Source organism: Cheilinus undulatus, linkage group 13, assembly GCF_018320785.1.
Source record: "Cheilinus undulatus linkage group 13, ASM1832078v1, whole genome shotgun sequence".
In the NCBI taxonomy this organism is placed as follows: Eukaryota; Metazoa; Chordata; class Actinopteri; order Labriformes; family Labridae; genus Cheilinus; species Cheilinus undulatus.
The window spans coordinates 35,109,876-35,136,051 of NC_054877.1; the positions used below are offsets into that span (position 1 = coordinate 35,109,876).

Sequence of the window (26,176 nt, forward strand, 5' to 3'; positions counted from 1 at the left end):
TGAAACTGAAACTGTCATTTGTAATTATTTGTTTCAAAACAGGTTTGATTATTCTTTTTTTATTCATCTACGTCATCTCAAAGGTTGTTTGACTATTCAGGGCAGCTGCTGCTTTCTCTCTCCCTTGCAGAGAGCAAAAAGCAAAGCACTAAAAAGTAGTGCTGTGCAATTAATCAAGGTTCAATTTGAATCACAATTTTGGCTTCAGGTGATCATGGAAACAAGATAATTGTGATTAAACAATCACTGTTCCACAGGGCTTGTTGTGATATTTTGGCCTTGTAACAATTTTTTTGTTTGTTAATTATTTTAATATATCATGACTCAATATATTTGTGTTTCTTACCCATTTAAATTCATTTATTGCTTGTTTTAAAGGCTTAAGAGTGTTAATGTTTCCACAGTGGGGAGACTGTGGCTCAGTAGGTAGTCAGTCGTCCTGCTATTAAAAAGGTTCCTCCCCAGCGTCTGCAGTCACATGTTGATGTGTCCTGGGCAAGATATTTGACCTCAATTTGCTCCCACTGCTTTGTTGGTGGCGTGCAAATGTGTATGGATGTGTATGAACAAGATTAGCTAATAATTATGGCCATCAACTTCTACCATCAGTGAACGACTGTGAAGGGAGTGGAGCGGAAGGTTGTAAATGGGTAGGTGTGGCCTGTGGTGTAAAAGCACTTTGAGTGATCAGACAGCTAGAAAAGTCCATTTATATCATAAATGCATGTGCGTCATAAGTACAATCAAAGAGTAATCATGTTTAATGATCATGATCCCTCGAGCAACCTTACTTAAAAAGCAGTTGAAGACATAAAACATGTTCTTTAAGCTCATCCTCTCTGGCTTTATGTGGTTGTGACTGCAATTTCTGCCTTTTCACGGTTGAAATGCACAGGATGCATGGGCACAAAATGGTGCTTAAAGTTTTATTATGAGAGCAAAATAGAGAGAGGGAGAGATGGAAAGGGGCTGCGGCTGCTGCTCTGAAAAGTACAGTAATCCTCCAAATGTCTTGGAAAAATATCGAAAATTGAAGTCATTGAAGCCACATGTGTAGATGATGGAAAAAAATTACTTGGTGACTTGTCATCAGGTGTGAGGCCACTTAGATTTTCAAAATTGGTTTAGATTTTAATCATCCTTTAGTGTGTGCCAGACTTAAGGCTGACAATGGCTTTTAGAGCTGCCATGAACCTGTATGATGGCATTGAGCTATGTTTTTTGATCTTAAAGTCCCTGTAAAGTAATTTGTTTTAGATTTGTTGAATGATATACCACTGTGTTATTGAACCACCAGGCCAAATTTCAGACATGAAAAACATCTCTAAGTTTATGAAACTAAGCCTCAAAATCATGAAAAATGAGACAGTAATATTTGCTCTGGGATGGTGTGGGTGTGTTGGTTGAATAAGCTGAAGCCACGCCCACTCAGGAGAGAGATAATAATAATAATGATAATAAATAATAATACATTTTATTTATAGAGATCTTTTCAAGAACTCAAAGACACTGTTCAAAAATAATAAAATGCATTGCACAAAAAGCCAAAACAGGACAATATCATGATCAAACAAACATGCAGTCAAAGTGATAAGACCACAACAATCAAACATTAAAAGCCATTTTAAAAAGGTGAGTTTGAGCAGTGATTTGAATGTGGATGAGTCCGTACAGTCTTGGATATGTTTAGGGAGTGAGTTCCAGAGGGAGGGGGCGGCTATGGAGAAGGCTCTGTCCCCCCAGGTTCGGTGCTTGGTTCTTGTTGGTGGGGAGAGGAGATTGAGGTTTGACGAGCGGAGATTACGGGAGGGGGTGTGATGGTGCAGGAGGTCAGTAAGGTAAGGAGGGGCCTTTTGGTTTAGGGCTTTGTGGGTGAGGAGGAGGATTTTAAATTTGACGCGGTATGGGGACAGGGAGCTAGTGGAGGTTTTGAAGGATGGGGATGATGTGGTCCTGAGAGCGGGTGTGGGTCAGGAGGTGTGCTGCAGAGTTCTGGATGTATTGGAGTTTATTGAGGACTGTAGAGGATGTGCCATAGAGGATGCTGTTGCAGTAATCTAGTCTGGATGTGATGAAGGCGTGGATAAGAGTTTCAGCTGCAGGGAAGGAGAGTAGTGGATGGATGTGGGCTATGTTTTTCAAGTGAAAGAAGGCTGTTTTAGTGAGCTGGGTGATGTGCTGATCAAATTAGAGGCAACTATCAAAGATGATACCAAGATTGCAGGTGTGAGGGGAGGGGGACATGGTGAAGGTGTCAATTTGAAGGCTGAAGTTATGGATGGATTTGGTGAGGGATTTGGGGCCAATAATCATAAGTTCGAATTTATTGTAGTTCAGAGAAAGGAAATTGTTGTTCATCCAGTTTTTTATGTCAGAGAGGCAGTTGGTTAATTTGGAGTGTGTGCCTGGGGTGATGGAGGTGGGGGAGATATATAATTGGATATCATCAGCATAACAGTGAAAATTGAGTCCATGGTGGCGGATGATATGACCGAGGGGGAGCAGGTAGATTGTGAAAAGGAGGGGTCCAAGCACCGAACCTTGGGGGTCGCCTTGTGCCAGGGGAGCAGTGGAGGAGGAGCAGTTATTGATGTAGATGAATTTGATCCTCTCAAATTAAAAAAAAAGGAAATTCTGATCAGAGCACAGCTACCTAGGTCTGTGCCAGGCAGAGAGACAGACAACTGGGATTGAATTTACTGTTTTCTGGTACAATTCTCTCTGTTATGATAGTTTAAATGAGCCACAGGTCACCGTTGCTCATAGACTTGGGAAATTTACCTCATAATTAACAAAAACACAGCATGTAACTGGCTGTTAGCTTTCAATGAAGACCGTGTCATCAGCTGACGGCAGACTGTACTGAGAGGAACTGCTCTGTGATTTTATATCATTCTAGTGTTAAGGGGGCAGGGTAAATCCCCATGAAGGCCAGTGATGTCATGGGCTCCTATATTTGCCCTGCTCAAATAAAACCAAGTTTTAACAACTTTCTAACGGTCTTAAACAAAAATTCAGTCACACAGATCTCAGTGTTTTCACACGTTTACAGCAACCTTACTCCAACATGTTTAGTGTGTTAAGACACAAAGTTTGGATTTTACTTCACAGGGACTTTAATAATTCTAACTCTTCACTCTCAACATGCAGTCCTTAACCGACCCCCCCCCCCCCCCCCCCTTACCTTTTCATGCAGCTATTCCTTTCATTACATCATGATTTCAAATTTAGAAGAGAAGTATTGATCTGTGCTTGGAACAACCTGTACAACCTGTGAAAATAGAAAAAAACTGCATCAGTATTTTCTATAGACAGCAGACCTTTAGCAGTTTACAAAAGATGTATACTCTCTGTCTATTGTGGTTTGAATTGGACACAATTCATCTCTTTCTACCAAGTTAAAAGCTATTCATTGATCATTTTGAATTAAAGCAGGAGAGGAGAGGAGGGTTGAGGGAAGTTCTCTTTGTTTTCAGAAAAATACAGAAATTAGTTTAAGATTTTAAAAAAGTTGGGGTTGCATGTCCTTCACCTCAATAAACTTCAAAGCAGAGGACTCACAAAGAAGTGAGAGCTGTTCTTTTTTGTGCTGTGAGGAAGAATTTCAAGCTGGTCATTCAGAGATTTTTTTTAAAGACAACAGTGACTCATTACATTCTGCTGACATTTAAAGACTGCCACAGAAAGTAAGATGGAACACACTGTTTGAGCTGTGAAATGTTTCTTTGCAGATTGCAGTTAACACAGAGCACATACACACTTATCTAGATAAGTGGGGGTCGGGACCGAGAGACAGAGAGAGGGTCTTCAGATGACTTAAAAAAAACGATGAATACTTTTTAAATTACAAATTTGCCACTTCACACCAATTTTTGCTAAATTTTAACCTGTTTTCATCATACTTTCCTACCAATTTGACACATTTTTGCCACTGAAAAAATTTTTTTGTTAAGTTTAAAACCTTTCCAACTCTTTGTTCTGCCTGTTTTTGCTACTTCCAAAACAATTCTTGCCACTTTTCGCCTATTGTTGCCTCTCTTGACCCATTTCTGCCACTATTAACCATAATTCTTCCTGTTTTGCCCATTTTAACCACATTTCACTATTTGTAATACTGATTTTAGCTGACTGCTGAGGTCAGCCGTACAGTTGGGTCTGTCTGTATATGACAGACAGACTGACTGAGTGAGTGATGCTACTTTCATAGTCACACCGTACAGAAGTGAATTTAGTTGTACTAAAAGGCCTCTAATGGCTGCCTCAACTGCTCTATATACCTCAGATATAGCTTTAGCATTGCATCTGTTTTACCAGAACCGGGCCACCTTTCTGTATGGAATACGGAATAAAAACAATCCTAAAAGCTTTTCATCTTGGGAAAGATGTTTTCAATTTTCTGCTGTCCTGCTTCAGCATGGTTTTATAATTGTCTGCCTCTCAGAGCACTGTCACATGGCTCAGGGATGTTAGGTCTGATTGGTGACAACAGTTATAACACTTTATTATATCCTTTGCAAAATCATTTTCTACTTTATTTATTATGGCTGCTGCTCCAAAATTTGTCCCATTTATTTCAATTTTTCAGTGTTAATGAGTTGTAGTTTTCTCTATGTATGCATTTTAGATACAATGATGAGCTGTTTTTTTATATTCCTCCTCACTTGTGTCTCCTCAGGCATTCTTCAAAGGGAAACTGAAAATTGCGGGGAACATGGGCATGGCCATGAAGCTGCAGAACCTTCAGATCACACCAGGAAAAGCCAAACTGTAAAACAAGTCATCAGAACAAACAGTCAATCATCTGAGCGACACATTAGGAAGAAATTTGTTTTAATTCCTATGTTTTTAATCTTAAAAATTTGGTCCCTAATGTTTCAGTTTCAGCCACTACTCTGATATCACCCTGTATAAATGATTATTAATGTTGGTACTCATCATTTTAGGATGCTTTCACACCTGGAGGCTTTGGAGAAGTTGCTCTGAAAAATGGTAGTTTCTCCTTTAAAATGTGCACACAGCAATCGCACTCTGATGAAGAACGAAAAAAGGGCCAAGATCACCTAGAAAAGTATGAATGCAATCAGCTCTGCAAATGCAACAAAAACTGGTTGGCTCAGTAGCCAGGATGCCCATAAGGAGGGCATCCTATAAAAGAAACAATAATACATTTTATTTTTATTCATGGTGTAGTAAAATATAGTAAACCCCTTTTCTGACAAAAACATTACTACCTTTTTGTGCTAATGTTAATGTGGGTGGGAACATTGACTAATCCACTTGGAAGGTGATGTCAGACTAAATAGTTAAGCCATGATATGCACAAACTTTAGGATACCAGAGAATAAAGTGGAAGGAACTGAAATAAAAGCAAAATAATGACTAAGTAAAAGAATAAAAGAAAGAAAACAGGTGAATGTTGGCGAAAAATGGTTCAAAGTGGCAAAATGTGCAGAAAATGTTTAAAAGTTTTGAAAAATGGTCAGAGAGTGGCAGAAAGGGGTTAATAATGGCAAAATTGGGTTAAGTAATCGGTTGTGAAAGGAAGAATTGGGCAAAAAAATTTGTGGTAAGATTGTTAAAAGCATTTAAAAAGTTGCAAAAAGTGATAAAAAGAGGCAACATGGGCAGAAAAATAGTGATAAGCAGTTAAAAAACAGAACAAGTAGGAAACAATGAGCTGAAACATTGATGAAAAGTTGTTAAAATGTGACACCAACAAGTAATTTGGACATCAGAACCCAGTTATAGCTTGATACTCTTCAACTTTTCATCCTCCCTGCTGCTCCAAGTCAAACTGCTCATTTTGGTGCCAGGTTAACTTGCTAACAAGCATCATGGAGCCATAAATTTAGAACAAAGCAAATGAGCCACAGATGTGAAAGCACCTTCAAAGTCTGATTTTACTCTGAAATAGACTGTAAGCTGCTCCTTATTCTCTAAATGTGTGCACTTTTAAGTAAGAGCTTTCCCTCTGTGATGAATTAATGTTGCTCTCATACACTGAGTGTGCCTCTAATGTATGTAGTGTAATTATCTCTGATGAAGCCTGTGGTATTAAGCCCATTTGGTCTTAGCTAGTTTGATAGATAATTTTGTAAACAACATGCAACTGTAAATGAAAGAATTTATCTAATTTTTACTAAATAAATCATTTACTAACAATACAACTGTGAAAATGTTTTTGGTTCATCATGTTGTAGGACTGTATTCTTATAAAACAATCAACTGTTCACTAAACCTGTGCCCCAACTCTTAACAGATTTGTTAAATCTGATTTTGTGCCACAAGTTGGCAAGTTGTGTCTTTTTGGTCAGCCCTACAGATGCCTCTGTCTGTGTCTGAGTAAGTAAGTAACTGACTGAGTGAGTGACGCTAATTTATAAGCCATAGAATACAGAATTGCATTTGCTTGTACTGAATGCTGTCGGTAATGGCTGCCTCCACTGGGTTAATTGAGCCATACATACAGAGTTGTGCTATAGGCAGGGTTTACTTGTGCTGAAAGCCCTCTAATGGCTGCCTCCACTGCTGTAAATACTCATATACAGCTTTAGCATGGCCTCTGTTTAACCAGAACTGGGCCACATTTCTGTATGACAAAGAATAAAAGAACAACCCTTTAAGCATAATCTCAATTTAAAATGACCTATTTTGCCTTAAATGCCTTTTTCTTTATTTAAATCTGCTACCGTTCCTAAAAGCAAAATAGATAGCTAATGTAAGCTAGCACACTAGCTTTCTAACTGTACAATATCCACTATGACACCATTATGGCGCCCGCTGAAGGTGCGCCATTCCCAATCAGTTCTTGGATGGTTTTTAGAGTTCTAGTTATATACTGCATTTCTGTATACTTCTCAGGGTGAAAGCACTCTGTGCACTAATTCACCTAAAATGTTAAGTAATAGTACAAAGGTATACCATTTTGGACATGTTCTTTTGGTTTATTTTGGATTTTATGTAACCTATCTTAAACTCATAGGTAACTGACTTCCTCTTTGGATGAAGACCTGCTTTTAGCAGGACAGAAAATAAATAATTTAGGGTTTATTTAAGATTATTATGAACTCAACAGTGGAAAAATTAACTTGTTATAGATTGAAAGTAAAATAAAATGTTACAGGAAAACAAAATTGATGTTTGATAACACAAGGTAGAGATGACTTCTTACTGCGTGGAATTTTTAAAAGTGGTATGAGATATTAAAGAGCAGTGGTGGATTTATGTCACATCACTGTGGCTGCAAGGAGATACTGCAGTGGCTTGACCAGTGTGCTGAATAGACCAATAAGGCATGTCTTATTGATTTGATTTAAAAAAAAAAACAATGCACTTATTATGGACTTTAATCAATCTAAAAAAAATATTCACATAATTTAGAATCAGCCTTAAATTGTTACACCAGGTGATAATATCTCATAAATACAATCATTATGTTTGCAGGTATAAGCATCATAAAAGTTGTAGGTGGTTTTCTACAACCACCTTTCTAAGAAAAGGTGCAGGATTCTGGTGGGGCAGTTCCATCTTTACTTCTAGTTCAGATAGCAAATTCATTAAATAATATGAACATCTTTAAACTGTACATCACATCATAGATGTTTAAACTCAGCATGTCAGAGAGTAGACTGAGGAGTGCTTGGATGATGGGGAGGACAGAAAGCTTTTAAATGCAACCAGTTGATGGCAGAAAATAACAGGACATGCAAGCTTTCATGTGGGTGGCGTCTGTCAGTAAAAGTGAGCGGAGCACTCACAACTCAAGTGCATTACCAGTCTTTGACAGCGGTAGAGTGGTAGCACGGTGCAGAGAGAGCAGTCTTTTCCTATGTTGGCAACCTGAACTTGCTCACGGGCTTCACATCATGTTATTCACAGCAGAAAAAAACACACCTTGTTTCATTTTCAATACAATAGTAATATATGCATGTGTCATTATGGCTTAATATTCTTGAAAACCACATCAGGATCTTTTCACATGTTATACTTTACACATTAAACTAACACACTACCTGAACGTGGCACACATAGGCCTGAAAATACTCAACAAAGGAAAACCTACATACATTATTGTATCCCTCAGATGGTAAGACATTCCTGCTACAGATTCAAATGATTTATAAAACTAGAAGTTGCACCTTAATGAGTTTGCAAAACAATGTCACTGTAGGGAGTTTAAAAAAAATCTTACTTTAATTTGTCCTGCAGAGCTTCATGTCTTTTATATTCTGTTCTGAAGGAATAAGATTAGCATTAAAACCTACTGTGAGGAGCTTAAAATGTTTATAATACAACCCAAATTTAAAACTGGTGCCTAAATGTGATCTATAAAGGGAAGCAGGAGGGTTAGGGAGAATTTTATCAACTTTTTGAGGGTCAGCTTCCAACAAAGACCTTTAAAAATGTTACATTAGCTCTTACAAAGGAAGCAGGCAAAGTGAGGTAAAGGAAAGTTGCTCTGTTGTTTTTAGAGTTGGGAAGCCTCGGGCTCAGCCAGGTGAAGCAAGCCAGCAAGCCTGTCACAGACGTCTCCTGACCTGATCTTGGATCTCAGGAGTGATGTTTTTATGGTAAGAAAATATCATAAAAATATGCTTTCTGCAGTTGGCCAGCAGGACAGTCAGACTCATCTCCTACTATATGACACACAAACCAGTGTAACAAAGGCTGCTCACATTAAAAAACCTCTGTGCAGTTTTAAAGTACTGTTGTTTTTTCTGTGGTACTGCAGTAGCACTCACTGCTCTCTAGTTAAAATTAAAACATTTTTGTTGCAGTTTTTGCAGCATTTGTGCCCTACTTCCCTCCTTCTCCATTTATCTGTTTATTTTTGAGTTGACCTCTGCTTTTACCCCCTCCTCCGCCCTCCCACATAAACCTTCTGCCAGATCCAGCCTGCCTTTCTCATCACCCGTATATGGCTTACTCCCTTCAGCCCATCGACCCCGTTCTGTCCCTGTGCCAGTTGTCCAGCTGGCCAAACGCTTATAGTCAGATGATGCTGGAGCGGCAGGCTGACCTGTTTCACTGACCATTAGTAGTGGGCTAATGGGTCTGTAGGATAATAAACTATAACAAGCACAGAGTGGAGGGGTTGAATGAGGTGAAGCAGCACCATGTCAGCTGAGGATTTCAGGTTTAGATGGCCTCAAGTCAACATATGGGGCTTTTTACAAGTCTCATATAAAGTTAAACATTTCAAGACTTCTTGTTTAAATCTTGATGATTATGGCTTACAGCTCAAAACTCCAAGATCCCAAAATATTAGAATATTAAAACTGAAATTAAATTACTACATCTGTGTGATATGGCATGGAGCCAATCAGTCTGTGGCACTGCTGGGGTGGTGTGAGGCCTTGAGCTTGTTTGTATTGTTGAGTCTGGTGTCTATTATCTTCCTCTTGACATTTTCCCAGAAATTGACTACAGGATTGGGGTCAGGCTAAGCAGCTGGCCAATCAAACACAGTAATACCATTGTCAGCAAAGCAGTTTCTGGTAGTTTTGGCTTCATTGTGGGCAGGTTCCAAGTCCTGCTGGAAAAGGAGATCAGTACCTCCATAAAGCTTCTCAGCAGATGGAAGTATGAAGTGCTTTAAAAATCTAACATAAAGTACAGTGAAAATACATGTAAAAATTGTGAAATAAAACCAGATTAAACTTCTGTTTAGGGTTAGGGTTAAGACAATGGTTAAAATATCAAAAGTTAAAAGCTTGTTCTGCAAAATCTAGTTACAAAATATTTAATAAAGCTAAGTAAATAGTCTGCAACAAAACTTGTCCTCCATGAATACATTCTAATTTAGCAAGCATAGCTTATGTAGCTCTGTTAGCTATATATGCTACATAGCTATTTTAGCTGCATAGCTAAATTAGCTTCAGCTACGTTTGCTAAAGTCACAAAAGCTACCTTGCCTTATGTAGTGATGTTTGTTGTGTAGCTAGCTGTTAGCTTCAGCTAAAGCTAACAAAGCTAAAGTGAGCCACTGTTTGAGTAACTACCTCTGAAAAGGGTCTAGCCATAATTAGGGTGGCCATTTCCACAGCACCAAAAGGGAGGACACTTTGCAGCACTTAGTGAAGCAAGACTAATGGCAACAAATGGGACTGTAGCGTATTCCCTGCTACAATACAACCTTGTTGACCTGGGGGCGTGGTCAGCCTGATAGACCTGTCAGGTACGTCAGGTTGACCACGCCTAGGAAGAACAGCATATAAAGACACATCACAGTGGTCAGCTGACGCTTCTGGGGAAGACTGCAGAACAACATAATAACAGCCGAAACATGTCAAGGTGAAAACATCTCCTACAATAAATTGTCTGAGAAAAGAAACCCAAGTAGATTATTCACAATACAATTTTGTTCAAGATAGCAATGCTATCATGATACAGTGATTCTGAGATACTCTTGTTGCTGCTTGCTTATGTCACGACTCCGCCGCACCCGAAAATACTTCCTCTTGACGCTAATTGGTCCTGTCACTTTCTAACCAGGCCCAAACGGTTCAGACGGGAGCTTTGCAAGATGGATTCGCCAGTTAGAAACACGGAAACGGGCGAATCCATCTGTTTTGCAAGGTTACCCCTATATACCATACTTTAAACTATGATGTAGGCATGCATTGGATTCATGAGTTTTCTCTTTTTGTTTTAAATGTTTTTTTTTTTTTTACTTTTTAATCTCAAGTATCAATCAATAAATCATTAATCAACTTCGTGGGACCTTGTGGGACTATTTAAGGAAAATTTCATTTTATCCTTCTTTGGTCTTTGACCGTCAGTTGCACTCAGCCATGGTAAAGTGTTTCTCTGATGTTTACAGCCCTTTTTGCTTCAAGGTCAGTGTTTGTGCTCCCACTGAGAGCTTTTACTTTAAATAAGCATGGAGAAGAAGAATACATCTGGCAGCACATTTGTGGACCTGAAGTCAACAGGTGTGCTGACATGTGTCATGTTCACATGTGTAAGAAATGTAAATTTAACATCCTTGTTGAAGATGTTTCTGCATTGAAGCTTTAAATCATTTTAAATACCCTTAATCTAAAAAAATGGCACTTACTGTGAACGTAAAGACAACCTATCTATGATAGAAATAAATATATTTAAAGTGAGACTCTCCTGCTGGGAAGACAGACCTGTCATAGCTTGTCATCATGAAACAGTCAGTGTAGTAAAAAGATGATTTTCTTTGTAACTGCTTTTTCTCTAGCTTTGTTATTTCTCTGCAAAGCCAGAGAGATAGCAGAAAAAGGCCATGTCACTCCCCTCCACCCAAAGAGTTCAAGCTCCAGGAGTCCAGGTTCATTCCTTTCAAGGCAGCTATAGGCTGTTTCCTATAAGTTTGATCGCTGCTTCAGGTGGTGATAAATGTAGGCTACTGCTCTTTTACTGGCTGGTGTTGCTTCACCCTCTGCTGCAGTTGCCTCTTGCTCCTGTAATTCCTCCCCTCTGAATTCTGCCTCATATAATGTCTGACTCCAACGTTCCAGTATTTCAATCAGAGATTTAATACGAGTAAATAATAATTTGTTTTACAAGTTTGGAAAATGTTTGGAAATGTAAAATGTATTATGTAAAGAGACTCCATTGTGACGTCGTCATGTATTTAAGGGGTAGTGAGGCCGACAGCAGGATAGGATATCCCTCTATGATGTCTAGACCCTTGTGGTGCTGATAGAAGGATGTAGGATGAGATGAGGAGTTGATGAGATAGCTTGGAGGTGGTGATGAAGGACTGCAGGAAGGCACGGAGGAGCTGGACCTGGACACCAATGAGATGGCTTGGAGGATGAAGGGATAAAGTGGACTTCTAAGGCTCTGAACCTGGATACTGAAGATGTAATAGAGGTAGCTGGGGTGGTGGGGGTTTGCAGCAGTCACACTGAATGGTGGAGGAGAGGAGACAGATTTTAAAATATGACAGCAGCAGGATGATTTGATCGAGAGAGGCTTATGGTTCAGAATTTAAATGAGCAGACGACCATACCACCTCATTACTGGAGCAGGAAAACAGAGACACATGAATGCGTGATAATGAATGAAGGACAAATGAAAATGAAACAGTAACACTGCTTTTTGCATTGTCCTTCCTTGTGCTCTCACCAGCTGATCTCATAGGGGATGCTTTGAATCTGGCTTCATCCTCCTCTAGAGGCAACTCTCTATAGGTAGGCACAGAAAATCTGTTGCATTTGAGTTATATTGTTTGAGAGGCATTCCAAGTTTACTGGTACAAGAGTGGGGTTAATACAGTTCATTTACATGTAATATATCAGTGTAATAAATTTGAATGGCTGGTTTATAATTCTGTAACTTTTGGTTTGATTTTGGCATCACCTGTGGATAAAGCAGTGCATCATATCTCTTAAGAACATTTGCTTGTAAAATGTAGGTGTTTTTTGTTTAGTATACTGTAATTGGTCTCTTATGACTCCTACCCGTTGAAAACGTTTGCAGATGGTCTTGTTTACATATTTTTTTGCTTTTCCAGAGGCAATAATATGAATTACAAGCCATTTCATAACTAGCCAAAAATGCCTCACATGGCTTTAAAAGCATCCTGCAAAAGAATCCGGCAGTAGGTGAAGGGCAGTTAGAACATTTGCACAGCCACCGTAATAAAACACTGAAATACACCTACAAAACACCTACAAAAAGAGAAAGTATGTTCTAAATGAATAAACTAGAACTCCCTCCTGGTGATGAAATACCTCCAGGAGGGGCAAAACTGCCAAACAGTGAAAGTACAGTGATGGGTTGAGTGGAATGGCAGGCCCTGACCCTTTCAGACGGGTCACAAGGATGTAGCTACGCAGTGTTATGAATCATAAATGCAAAATAAATAGATGATAAATATATGGACTCTGCTGATCACAACATGGAAATTTCATTTAGAAATCTGACTTTCTGATTCACTTCTACAAGCTAATTCACATGCTGCAGTATAAAAAATACTTTAAATGTTGTAATAAATCTTAACATTTACTGCATTTTATTACTAAATCTGTATCTGGAATCCCACAATTTGCTTGTCATCTGTTTTTATTTTATGGTTTTAACAGAGTCAACATTTGTGCATATTGAAGAGAAGAAAACACCTCAGAGGTCTTTAGATACCACCTTTAAAAATAAGGGATATCATAAGGCCCACTGACTTCTTCTTTTGACCTATGAAATCCTTCATAGTTTTCTTGAGATATTGTGTTCAGAAGAAAGGCTGAATGGATGGACAACCTGAAAGCGAGCTATACAACTGACAGTGAAAGTTCAGTGAACTAAACAGCACAGGTGGGCAGAGCTGATTAGTATCATCAAGCAAGTTTTAATATTAGTCAAAGATAACCTGAGTTCATAAAAAAATCAGTTCTTAAATGATGATTTCATTCATTAAGGGAAAAAAAGCCACCCAAACCTCCCTGACCCTATGTGAAAAAGGTATTGCCCCCTCTTGCTAAATCATGAATTAAATGTGATTCACCACATGTTTTGGAAATTTGGCCACACCTGAACACTGCCAGAGCTGTCATCAGGAAATCACTTGTTTGACAAAGTGAAGCAGGCTTAAAGATCTCAAAGAGCATCATGCAACAAAGTCATTAACATCTGTTGGTCAAAAAAGACTCAAAAAGCCATTTCAAAGGCACTGACATGCTTACGGACCATGGTGAGAACCATTATGCACAAATGGAGAAAACTTGGAGCAGTGGTGAACCTCTCAAGAGTGGCTTGGCTACCAAAATTACTCCAAAAGAGTATTGACAACTCACCCAGGAGGTCACAAAAGAACCCAGAAAAATATCTAAAGAACTTCAAGCCTCACTTCACTCTGTTAAAGTTAGTGTTCATGATTTAATAATAAGAAAGAGACTGGGCAAAAATGGCACCCATGGGTGAGACATTTTTAAAAAAATATTTTGTGGACTGACGAGGCAAAAGTTGAACTTTCTGGAAGGTATGCGGCCCGTTACATCTAGCATTAAAGTAACACAGCATTACATAAAAATAACATTATACAAACAGTCAACCATGGTGGTGGTAGTGTGATGATCTGGGGGACCTAATGATTGGACCCATGAATTCTGCTCTCTAACAGAAAATCCTGAAGGAGAATTTCCGGCCGTCAGTTTGTGACCTCAAGCTCAAGCACTTGGATGATGAAGCAGGAAAATGATTGGAAACACACCAGCAAGTCTGACTTTGAATAGCTTAAAATAATAATAAAAAAAAAAAACACACAAAAATGAAGGACCGAGTCAAAGTCTGGACTTAAATCTGATTGAGATGCTTATGCATGACCTTAAACAGGTCGTTCATGCTTGAAAAATCACTGTGATGAGGCTGAATTGAAGCAATTCTGCAGAGAAGAGTGGGCAAAAATTCCTTCACAGCCATGTGAAAGACTCATTGGCAGTTATTCCAAACAATTGCTTGCAGCTGCTGCTGCCTAGGGTGACATGACCATTTATTAAGTTTAGGGGGAAATTATTTCTTCACATGGGGCCAGAAAGGTTTGGATGGAATTGTTCCTTTAATAAATGAAATTGTCATTTCAAAACTGCCTTTTGTACTTACTCAGGTTATCATTGTCTAATATTTAAACTTGTTTGATGATATGAAACATCCAAGAGTGACAAATATAAAAAAATCAGCAAACAGGCAAACACTTTTCACACCACTGTCCAAGAGGAGAGGAGGAGAAATTAATTAGAAATTATAAACTGAAGGCCATTGTTTAAAGAGGACAAAAGTTAAATGTCTGTCTGGAGACCACATACTAATATGAATACCCTATCTGTTCTGGTTCATTTTGATAAATCTCTACTCATTTGACACTTTCATTTGCTTTTGTGCTACATTTTGGATTTATTTGAGTTTAAACAGGACATTTGCTCATTTGTTAACACATACACAGCTGAGTTCCTTTAGATGAAAATTTACTGTGTAGGATTTTAACAATAAAGCCCATTCTTCTCTTTACTACTGCTGTTTTTTTAGCCCTCTAATTTTCATAAACTTTTATTCAGGCTTATGAAATTAATTAAAACACCATTATAGCCTAGATACAACAGAGTACTATTTGTACATTTCTGATATATTTCTCAAATTTTTGATAATTTTATAAAGTTCCTTTTCACAAAAACATAATGGCAGCACTTGAAAACATACCAACATGTTAGTAAAATCTACATTTTTAATAGTATTTGAATTACATACATGTACAGCATATATGACATACATATGGACAGAGTTTGACCTGCGACTGTGGGCTCGTGTTGTTTCTGGTCCCGTATGTTTCTCCTTTGATTGTTTAAGGCAAAGAGGGAATACAATGGGATGCAAAGACAACTTAACATGACCTCGACACAAGGGCAAACACTTGTCTTCCTTTTCATCGTGACCTTTAGCTTCTTTTTGCATTGTTACTGGTGCTAACTGTACAGTACTGCAGGTTTGTATGAGGCATTGTACCCAATGAGACTTAGGACAACAAGGCAGAGAAATGTGAGGGGGGAGTGTTTTTAAACCTAAAATCTGATCCTAAATATGAAAAAACTGTTGCATTGAATGTGACAGAGATAGTTTTTAATCTTATCTTCATCTCTGCATTGTGCTTGTCATTGAATCAAACGGAAAAATGCTCTAAACAGGCAACATTTTTCCTGAGTTTCATCAAAGAGGACAGAATGACAACAAAAAAGAAAAAATATACAAGACCGCATGCAATAATAGCCTAAAAAATATACCAAACCAGCGCATGATGAATAAAAGAAATACCAATCAGATTCTTTTACCCCCATAGTCCACAGAGGGAGAGTTTCCTTTAATAGTATCTGATTTGAACTATTGTGTTCTTAAGTCCCACTTCATTAAGACAGGCTGGCTGAAGGATCAGCTCTGTCTCTGCTGGTACCAAACAAAACATCTCAGATTAATATGTACACACAGACAAACATACACTATCAAATGTGGGTAGATATTTAGAAAAAAAAAGTCTTTTTCTCCAGGGTTATCTGCATTCATTCACACAGGGCTACTCTCCTCCAGAGGGGGCAAATACATGAACACTGTCATCTTAATTGTTCATTCTTCCTTCCTCTCTCTCCGTCCCCGCAGCTGTGGATGAGCCAGTTGGTGTAAGCAAGGCGGCTGTTTTATACGTTAGTCTCCAGCCCGTTCATGTCTACGGCACAGTGGTCCTTGTCTCTGTGCTCTCTCTTGTGGTGAGAGGCGTGAGCATGCTTCTTCTTCTCCATTGGCCTGATCCCCTCTTCCAGCTGGATCAGCCGGGCCACGTCGGGGCTGAGGTGGTCCTGTTTGCTGCCTGGTGGGGGCGGCTGGTAGCATCCGTTCTTCTGGTTCTGGTAAGTCATCATCTGCTGAATGCTTATCATGGGCTTAGTTTCACAGATCAGAGGCACCTAGAAGAAAAAAAAGATCATGAAGTGGCTCAAAATCATGTTATAAATCAGGCAGATCGCACGTGTGCAGGTCTGCTGTTGCATTCATGACGGGCCAGTCAGCGGCAAGACAAAATGAGGAAGTCAGGCATGCCCAGCTCTGCTTGTAACCAGAGCTTGACAGGCTGTTTAGTATATGAACAGTGGAGTTCTTATGCAGAGGCTGGTCAGGAGAGGTGCAAAAACGTTTCCTCTGCCAGGAGAAGCTTTCAGCATGGCAGCCATTGTATAAACCACCTTATAGTACGACTAAACCTGCCTGTTACTATTGCAAACTCATGCTGAATAAGGTCAGGAGAACATCTTTTCTGTCATAACAAGCATTTAGTACTGCCTAATGTTCTGTATTTAATAAGGAGCTGCAGTGCAGTCCTAATAAAACAGCCGCTGTACTATAGCTACATCTGAGCTGAACGCTACGCTGGCGATTGCCATTGCTACACTCTCCCAGAACAAACAAAACCCAGTCCATAGCCACCACCTCATTCCCCACAAATGAAGCTGATAGTCTGATCCGTTTTGATCCGGGCACAATCTTTTCAGACTGGAGCTTTGCAAAATGGAGCTGCTTGATGACAGACATGGAGTCTCCCAAATCCATCTGCTTAGGTCATACTTAATACTTTCTGTGCACACAACTCAGTGCGTACTGAAAACAGTTTAATATCTGGTAGTTTAGACTGCATACAGAGATTGTCTAGGATACCTTTGGACGGACTGGATTAGTTAAGTAGAGGTAGGCATACTATTAAGCATTGAAGACCACAATGTAAGCTGACATGATCTACTGTATTCAGCTTGTTGACAAAAACCACGTCCGTCCATTCAGCTTCATTCGGAGTGATAGGAAATTGATTTCTTTTTAGAGATATGCATCATTTGTCTATAGACTGTCGAAAGAATTGGACAAACCCTGTGTAACATCAGCCATCTGCTTACAATAGGCGGACTCAAACAGCTCTTGAAGCCAATCTGCGGTGGCTTCCATATTAAAATTGCGGTCTCAACCAAACTTTGGAACAACCTAACAGCCTGCCTACTAAGCTTGACTTCCTGTCAGCTAGCTAGCTAGCTAGCATTCTGGTTGACAGAGACATAGCTTCTTCCTGTTGAGCTATCTGTCAATCAAATGAGACGCGCCAAATATATATTATATCCCTAAATATAATCGAAACCATTGTGGTACAAAAAAATTAATCCCCGTACAGTGAGAGCACAAGAAGACATTAGCTAATGAGACACATTTGTTTTGTTTTTTTTTAACCAGGCTGTAAACCAGTTTATTTCTAGTGTCAAAACCGGCTGTTTAACATGTGTTCAGACGGGACTTCCAGTGTTCCTGCAGCCAGCCTCAAGTGGACACTCGCCGTATTGCAATGTTTTGCACTTCCGCATTGGCTTCATTTTTCAGGACCGGAGGTTGCCGCTTGGAAGGAAAGCATTCACACCATTAATCTGCCCCTTGACCTTACGTTGACCTTATGACCAGAGCACAGCAGCATTGTGACATCACAAGCCCACATATTTGCCCCGCCCAAATTAAACCAAGCCAGGAAAGAGGTGAAAACTAACAGTCCAAATTCAAAATTCAGTCACATGCAGATCTCAGTGTTTTCACATGTTTACAGCAACCGAATTCCAACATGTTGAGTGTTTTAAGATAAAATTTTGGATTTCACTATACAGGGTCTTTAAAGAGACACTGCTAGCCTCTTAGCTTGTGGCTATTTTACCTACATTCATTTTTATCGACAGAAGCTTCATAGCACAGATTATGCAGGCCAGACCATACTGATCATTGAGGTCACCATGGTCAGGATCTCTGTATTGTCTCTGATACTTATACAGAAATATCTGTACTTCCCTGAGGAAAATTGCAAAGATATAACAATGTTAAGAGAACAACTTGCTCCGCTGATATGAGTCATTTACTGTGTGTAGGTGAAGAAGTCAATGCTCCTATAAAGTGAACGATGCATGCCCACTACTTCATATGTCATATGTCATAGGCCCCTTCTCAAACACTGTGTAGGGCCAGATGGATGTGCAATAAAATCCATATGTGGTCATGTGAAACAATCTATCTGGCATGTCATTCATTGGACATTCTCACCTGCTCTCCTTCTTTGACAAAATCTTTTCGACAGATATGAGCCATAATCCCTGTGGCCAGAGCATCACCCATCACATTGACCATAGTCCTGAATCGATCCCTGGGGATAGAATCAAAAGTCACTCACACTGCTGATAAAAATCAGGAAAAAGAAATCATTGCTAACCAAAACACAAGTTCCGGCATGCTCTCGAGTGTACATATGCCGAGGCTTATAATATTTCAAAGCATATCTTTAATTCTGTATTACATTTTAATGAAAGCATAAGCATAATATTTCTATCATATGATCTGCTTACTTGGTTGTATTTAAATGTAATAACCACTTTGGCTCAGGTGCTTTCATTGTGTGCAGCAGGAGAGAATAACCCTTTACTTACAAAGCCCAGTCAACAGCAATGATGAGAGTGATGTCGTCAGTTGGTAGACCAACGGAGGTCAGCACGATCACCATGGTTACAAGTCCGGCCTGCGGGATTCCTGCTGCACCGATGCTGGCTGCGGTGGCAGTGATGCTGGGGAAACAGAGGAACAGCTTTTATTAACCTCGTGAAACGTTTATACACTATATGGACTATAGAGACTGTGATTGCATTGAAATACATGTTCTTTAAGATGGAGTTGCCACCCTTTTGCTGCTGTAACAGCCTCCACAGGAGTAATACCGTACTACTGACAATCCTTCCTTTGTTATAAAGATACATTTTCTGACAGATTCATATCTTACACAAAAAAAATCTGATCCTCTTCCATTTCTTCAGTTTTCTAAAGACAGTCTTGACCTGTAACTCTCAGTTAGCCACTTCAAGCTTTGCAGGAAGGTGATGATGAAGGGCCAGTTACCCTGACACTGATTGTAATTTGTAAGAGGTATATGATGTAAGAGGCATGACGAAAAGCACTACAGCGCTAAAGGTAATCTCTGATAACTCCACTAACAAAGATTTTTTTCCTTCTATTACTGGCACATTTCCAGCTTGCTTGAAAAGGAGAGATTTATCAGGTTTATCACTTACAATTTACAAAATGCCAATATATGGATTTCCAAGAACTTTGCAGAAATAAACAAAAGCAAGTTTCAAATTTTCCAATAACCCTGTGAGAAGTACAAGATAAAGCCCTCTCAACTTCAGCACTGTTTCAGCCATACAATCTTAGAATGCAATGCAAAGTATCAGTATCCACACAGAGATGAATTCAGGAGTTTACGCAAAAGTTTTTTGCCGTATTGGCATTGCATCCACAAAGAAACGACGTTTTGGGAGGCCATAAATGCTACTTTTTGAAACTGGATCTCAAAGTGAACAAATCTGTAAACGCTTACCGTTTCGTCTCCTTGTGGACAGCCAACGGCATCTGTCTTGAAATGATTACATCATACGTAGCATAGCCCACTTAAGCCACATGCATGGGTCAAGCCACAACAATGGCGGATTACAGGGTTGTATTCGTGCTGCAGAAGCTACTGAGCTTATTATGGCTTTAACAGCAAAATCTGATTCTCCTTTAACACCACTGCGAACAGCATACACCACATGTTCTTAAATCCACTGCGGAGGACAACCAAAAGGGCAACCAGGAGAAAGTTTGTGTCAGTTTTCCGTAACCATCTTCTCTCTTTTGGTGCATTTCTGTGGCAGCGTTACAGCGCCACTTACAGGCTTGGCATATATACTACAGCGTTTTCAATGGTTCTGTGCTTACGCGGACATTTCCTGAAACTATCCCATATTTACGGAAAACTTTTTCAAAATGAAACGGAAATATATCGTTTTCATCTCCGTGTGGACAAGGCCTCAGATCAGCTTTTCAGGTCAGCTGTTGAAACAACACACACACACACAAAAAAGAAAATATGACGAAACCAATGAAATTCCATTCACAGAGTCGGCAAGGGGATACTTTTATTGATCTAAATTTTTTTGTGGTTGTTTGGAAAGTTGCCTAATTAAAATACTCCTTTGACAATCTCTTTCCTGGTGGTTTGTTGCAGCCAGGGTCCATCTGCGTAATTTGGTGTATGTTTTGCCCAGTCCTTAAAAGACAATTAAATGCACAAAGCATGGTGTAATGCATGCTATCTACAGGGCGTCTGTCGACATATTGATATTAACATGGCACACAATCTTAATGTACAGTACCTATAAAAAGTATTCACCCTCTTCGATGTTTCAACCTTTTGTTGATTTTATTAATCAGTCATGATCAATAGTATTTGCAAACCAAACAAACAAAAAAATCCATCTTTTATGTCAAAGTGAAAACAGATTTCTACAAAGTAATGTCAGTTAAATAGAAATGTGTAAGGTAAAATAAGCGCATAAATATTCACCCCTTTAAAGTGACTGGCATTATTCAACAGAGGTTCAACCAATTGATGCTAGTAGTCTCTGGTTTAAAAACAAGAAGGTGAATGTTCTGGAGCGGCTGAGTCAAAGCCCCGACCTCAATGCAATAAAGAATTTGTGACAGGACTAGGAAAAAGGAAAAGGGCTGTTCACACCCAAGCCCTGTGACAAAGCTTGTGCAGCTTTGAAAGGAAGAACGGAGTAAAATTTCCACATGTGCTAGCCTGATTGAGAGCAATCCACACCGACACTTAACAATCTGGTACCAGTGGGTTTTATGGTTGCTCATAGTAAAGTATAAATCCAAGAAAGAGTGATTCTAGAATAATGTCACTGAACAAGTGATATTTACCTACGTGCATTATTTATTAGATTAACTACAGTGATGGTCTTCACCCCTAAACTCTTGACATTTTTAATAGATATACTGTGGTTCATCATCCTTATCACTTATTGTTGCCATCATCATTGCTTCCTGACTACATGATTGTTACTGATTTTCTTGGAAGCCTAGCTGTAGTGAGCTGTGGTGTTTTTTGTTACCAATTTTGATTTATTAATGTATGTAATACTTCCTCTTTCTCTGTATTGGAGGAATTAAAGATCAAGCGAGAATGAGAGAGCGGATACTCTGTCTGAGACCTTAGACCTTGAGCTCAAACTGCCCCTCTGCAGGACTGCAGAGGTTTAGGATGTTGGGCTCGCATGCAGATGGAAAAGCTCCATGGTCCGCAGCCAAACGGCACGAGAACAGGACCCAGCGAGAGGAGAAAATTATTATAATTCTGGCGTGACAAGGGAGATGAGTAATACAGGTCATATGGGTTTTACCGCCAAGGGATTATGAGGGAATGGGCACAGGCTGCAGCCATGAGGAGAGGTCTGCTTAATGTTATTACAATCGGACATGTCAGTAAATCAGAGGACAGACAGGACGTTTTGATAGACCTGGATGGGACACAGGTGATGTGGTTGGAAGTTTAAGCTGCTGATGTTTGTACTCGCTGGGCTGGTGGACGTTTTCGTCCGTCTGTGTCCTCGGGGCTTCCAGACTGATTTAGCAGAAATCAGATCAGACTAAGAAGCTCATATGAGGCGTAATCTGTGTGACATTTACATATATGTGTATCTAGTAAATCCTGTAATATTTTCTATTAATTCAGAATTAGACTAAAAGTGTGACATTAGATTAATTCACATGCTGCACTCAAATCACCAACAGTATGCCTGCAACCATTTTTTAGACCCAGATGAAATTTGATGTGACGTCAGAGATTTTTCCTCAAGTAAATAACCTCTGTTTTATATATACATCAGTCCAAAGAGTTAAGATCCATTATTTATGGAAAAAAAGGATATTAAATAATGAATCTGTCTTTTCTTTCTTCCTGAGCTTGACCCCTCTTCCTCACACTTATTAAAGATCCTACATTTCTTCCCTTAAGAGTCTTAGCAAGCCTTACCTGATGGTGATGATCTGTCCAAAGTCCAGCTCATAGTTATTCACTTGGGCAATGAAGATGGCTGCCACGGCCTCGTAGAGCGCCGTGCCGTCCATGTTGATGGTGGCCCCGACGGGCAGCACAAAGCGGATAATGCGTCTGTCGATGTGGTTGTTTTCAAGGAGGCACTTGAAGGTGATAGGCAGAGTGGCAGAGCTGAAGCAGAAGAGGGGAAAAGAAAAACGTTACAGGAAATGATCCCACTTGGAGATAGTAATAAAACCACTGCAACCATTAAATCACAGCTCTCTATCTAAACTGGGATAATGCAAGAGGTGTCCAGACTGCAGCCTAAGGCCCAAATGTGGTCCATTTTGAATTAGAACAGGAAGCTGGGCAATATCATGTAGTTTGCTCTTGTTTTGTGTCTGAATTCAGAGATGAACTGTCAACGTCTCCTTTCTCTGTGGCACCAAGCGCCATTTTCATCCTGATCAGGGGTGGATCCAGTGACTGACCAGGGCCCTCCTTACATCTGATTCACTGCCACAGGATCTTTAATGACTGGCTGTTTGACTTGTCAACCATAAAGAAACAATTTAAATGCATTACTTGACATAATACAACCTATGCTGAATTGGTAATCTAATTTTTTCTTGTATGTGGTGCTCAGTGAAAAAAGTTTGAACACCCCTGAGTTAAACAAGGTTGATAACATGCTTCTCTCACAAGAACACATACCCTTGTTTCAAAAACAGGTAGCTTATGAAAACTTGTGAAATTCCACACAGTAAAAATAAATAATAAATGTGATTTTTTTATTCCTCAGACCCTGAGCTCTGTTCTACACAGAAGAAAACTGAAGTGGAGTCATCATGCAGCACCAGGTTTCACTGTGTAGCTTTTTAAGGTCACTTTTTTAATTATTTGCCTAGTAAGCACACGGATACCTGATTCTTGTTTATGTTTTATCACCCTCCTGAAGTGCTGGTAAGATCTAGTAAGTGACTTCAGAGTGGCCTTGGAAGGCACAGAGTCTGGTGCATTCTAGGTGTTGAAGTGTCTGAACCATTTGTGTACAAGGGAATGACGCAGCCCCGTATTTTTCTCTGTAGAAATTTCTCAAGCTTTGTGGCGCCACTCATTTTTTTTCACCTTTCTATTGTGTTGACAGTCAAGACTTATGACGCATCTATCAACCCAGCAGAAAGTTTCCCCTTGCAGGCAGTAGCCATATTTGGCAAGGAACCATATATGGTCACTTCATTCGACTTCCTGCATGCCCCCCCCCAATACAGTAAACCAGAAGGATTTTTTCTCAGCCAGTCAGTGGAGATCAGTCAATGTCACGGAAAGTGACATCACGGCATCTGGCCAATCAGCAGTGGGCCAGAGTGTCTCAAACTTTCTGTTTCCTCCAGAACTCACAAAATGCAGTTTTATGTCTCTTTTTGCCCCACACAAATGACCTTTACATCCAAACTAACATGATAGGATAGTAACTTATTAAAGATTTTGTTTGCATGGAATTTCTAGCAATTACAGCGATTTTAGTGTGAAAAATAGAAGAAACACATTTGGACATCTTCAGTTTTAGGGGTATAAAATGATGTCTAGATTACAACATAGTATGGCTAACTCATCTAGCAATATTAAGGGTATTTTCCTGACAAATGACCTATTATAATGCAGGAAAATGGTACTGCACATATGTTGCCATGAGTTTGCAAATTATAAAGAGTGTTTCAGTGGTTGATTTGACTGATTTATAGAAAATTTCAAGGTATAAAAAGTATAATAGGTGTGATTTTTGGTCAGTGTGATAACCCTGAAACAGTGTTATCACACTAATGTGGTTTGTATCACTTTTTATTTTCACTGTGTGCCTTATTTCTAATTAAATTCATTTTGACACTCAACATTTTTAGGTTTTCTGATGGAATTATATGGAAAAATAAATAGTTTGTATAGTGAAATACATGTGATTTTAGTAAGTTTTATAATAGCATAACAGTTTACTCATATTTAAATGGCATAAACCCATTTTTGGTTTTGTGAACCTCTTCACTGCTAAAAATTCACTTAGTAATTCAATATTTGTGTTCTTTTTTTAGTTTTCATGTTGTATTTATTAGATAAAACTGTTAGTTCCAACATTACTTATACAGGATTGTGACCTGTCCAGAGACACTGCAGCCATCTCAGGTGACTGAGAGGTTTGACCTGTTCCTGTTCCATACCCCATGTCCTAAGTTTTATGGAGAGGCAGCATGTTGATTCCTGTATGAAGTTTCACTGGAACATCAAAAATAATTGTGTGTATAAAATAAATACTTTTTTATTTGATTACATTTTTAATGTATAAGTAAACTAGTAAAGCACTCAGAGAGCGCAGACCTCCGCCATTAGCCCTATCTCCCAATAGGGAAGAATCCTTTAAAAAAATTCCTGGATCCAGACAGTGATCCAGATCACTCCCAAAATCTAATCCGTTCTTCCTTATGCCATTTCTGACATTTCCTGAAAATTTCATCAAAATCCATCCATAACGGATTCCATTTTGAGTTATGTTGCTATCAAACAAACAAACTAACTAACAAACCCTGTCGATCACATAATCTCCTTGGCGGAGGTAAAAATCATTGACATAATAAGTGATTATTTTCCACTATTAATATTTTAATATGCATATACCAGTGATCATCAACTGGCGGGCTGGGGGCCACATCAAGCCCGCCACAGCTTCCCATCTGGCCCCCAGAAGATTTTTAAAACCAGAAAATGTGCAGAGGAAAAATATGTTGCGGTATTTAGGGTAAGTTATTTTAAAAAATCCCAATATGCTTTAAATGTTGGCTTAATATTTGATCCATTGTACAAAAATACATCTGTCAGTCATTATCAAATATAAAGCATGATAAAGACATACTCATGAATCCATTCTTGATTAAAGAAGCTGTTTTCCATGTCAACTTTCCACTTCAGGCACTTTGAGAGTTTAGTTTTTCCTGCCAGAGAACCACCACAATAGACTGTTTCCTGACTGTTTCTCCACCAATCACAACGCATGATTTTATCGTCAAACCCAGCGAAGACAACATGCCAGCCCCAAAAATATATAGCCAAAATATTGCAATCGCCCCCTAGTGGCAGCTGCAGTTTAGGTGACTGGGGCTTATCTCACTGCCAAAGGCAAAAAATAATCGGCATTTTTGAAGGAAAAAAAGAGAAATAAACAATTTCATATTAATTTGGTCAAAATATTTTAAATTTAGTTTGTGGGAAGTCCGGCCCCGTCACTGTCTTCAAAACTGTCCCTCATACAAATGTAGTTGATGACTCATGTCATATACTTTATGGATTTTCTTTATGTTGTTACCATAAACAGGCAAGAAACCAAAAAGGATCATGATGTTGACCTTGATTTTCAGCATAAAAATGAAAAATATACACATAAGTGAAAAAGTAAAGAAGTACTGTCCATCAAAAAATACTCCAGGGTTTCATTTTGAATGTCCAAGTATTTCAATAACTGCCCAGTAAAGGGTTAAATAATTATAGATTATAACAATTATTGATAATTATTGAGTTCCAAGAGAATGTGTGCCAAAATATGTGAACTTTTCATGAATATGGTGATTTAAATAAAATCTGCCTATATTGTTCTTTTTTTATGTGCAAGGATGGTAACATTTGTTTTCAATCACCCTTCACTGGTTCACTGAGCAAAAGACATTCTGATAATCAGCAGAGAAATAACTGAACTGAACCTTCACCTTTGTGGTTGTTAACCAGGAGTAAACACTTCAACACTCT

The 26,176-nt window shown here is 39.0% G+C and overlaps 2 protein-coding genes across 2 annotated transcripts in view; one reads left to right on the forward strand and one right to left on the reverse strand.

Moving 5' to 3' along the window:
• Nucleotides 1–6,164, forward strand: part of scp2a (sterol carrier protein 2a) — a 35,883-nt gene extending 29,719 nt beyond the window's left edge. The window contains exon 16 of the mRNA XM_041803946.1: nt 4,676–6,164. Within this exon, the coding sequence (XP_041659880.1) occupies nt 4,676–4,771 (96 nt within the window). The 3' untranslated portion in view covers nt 4,772–6,164. The remainder of the gene's footprint in view (nt 1–4,675) is intronic.
• A 9,845-nt stretch (nt 6,165–16,009) lies between these two features.
• The window catches only part of slc1a7a (solute carrier family 1 member 7a), an 84,500-nt gene continuing 74,333 nt past the window's right edge, over nt 16,010–26,176 (reverse strand). Inside the window, exons 8-11 of the mRNA XM_041803743.1 lie at nt 22,382–22,576; nt 18,951–19,085; nt 18,571–18,670; nt 16,010–16,418 (exon numbers count right to left, since the gene is read on the reverse strand). Coding sequence (XP_041659677.1) covers nt 16,152–16,418; nt 18,571–18,670; nt 18,951–19,085; nt 22,382–22,576 — 697 coding nt within the window. The 3' untranslated portion in view covers nt 16,010–16,151. The remainder of the gene's footprint in view (nt 16,419–18,570; nt 18,671–18,950; nt 19,086–22,381; nt 22,577–26,176) is intronic.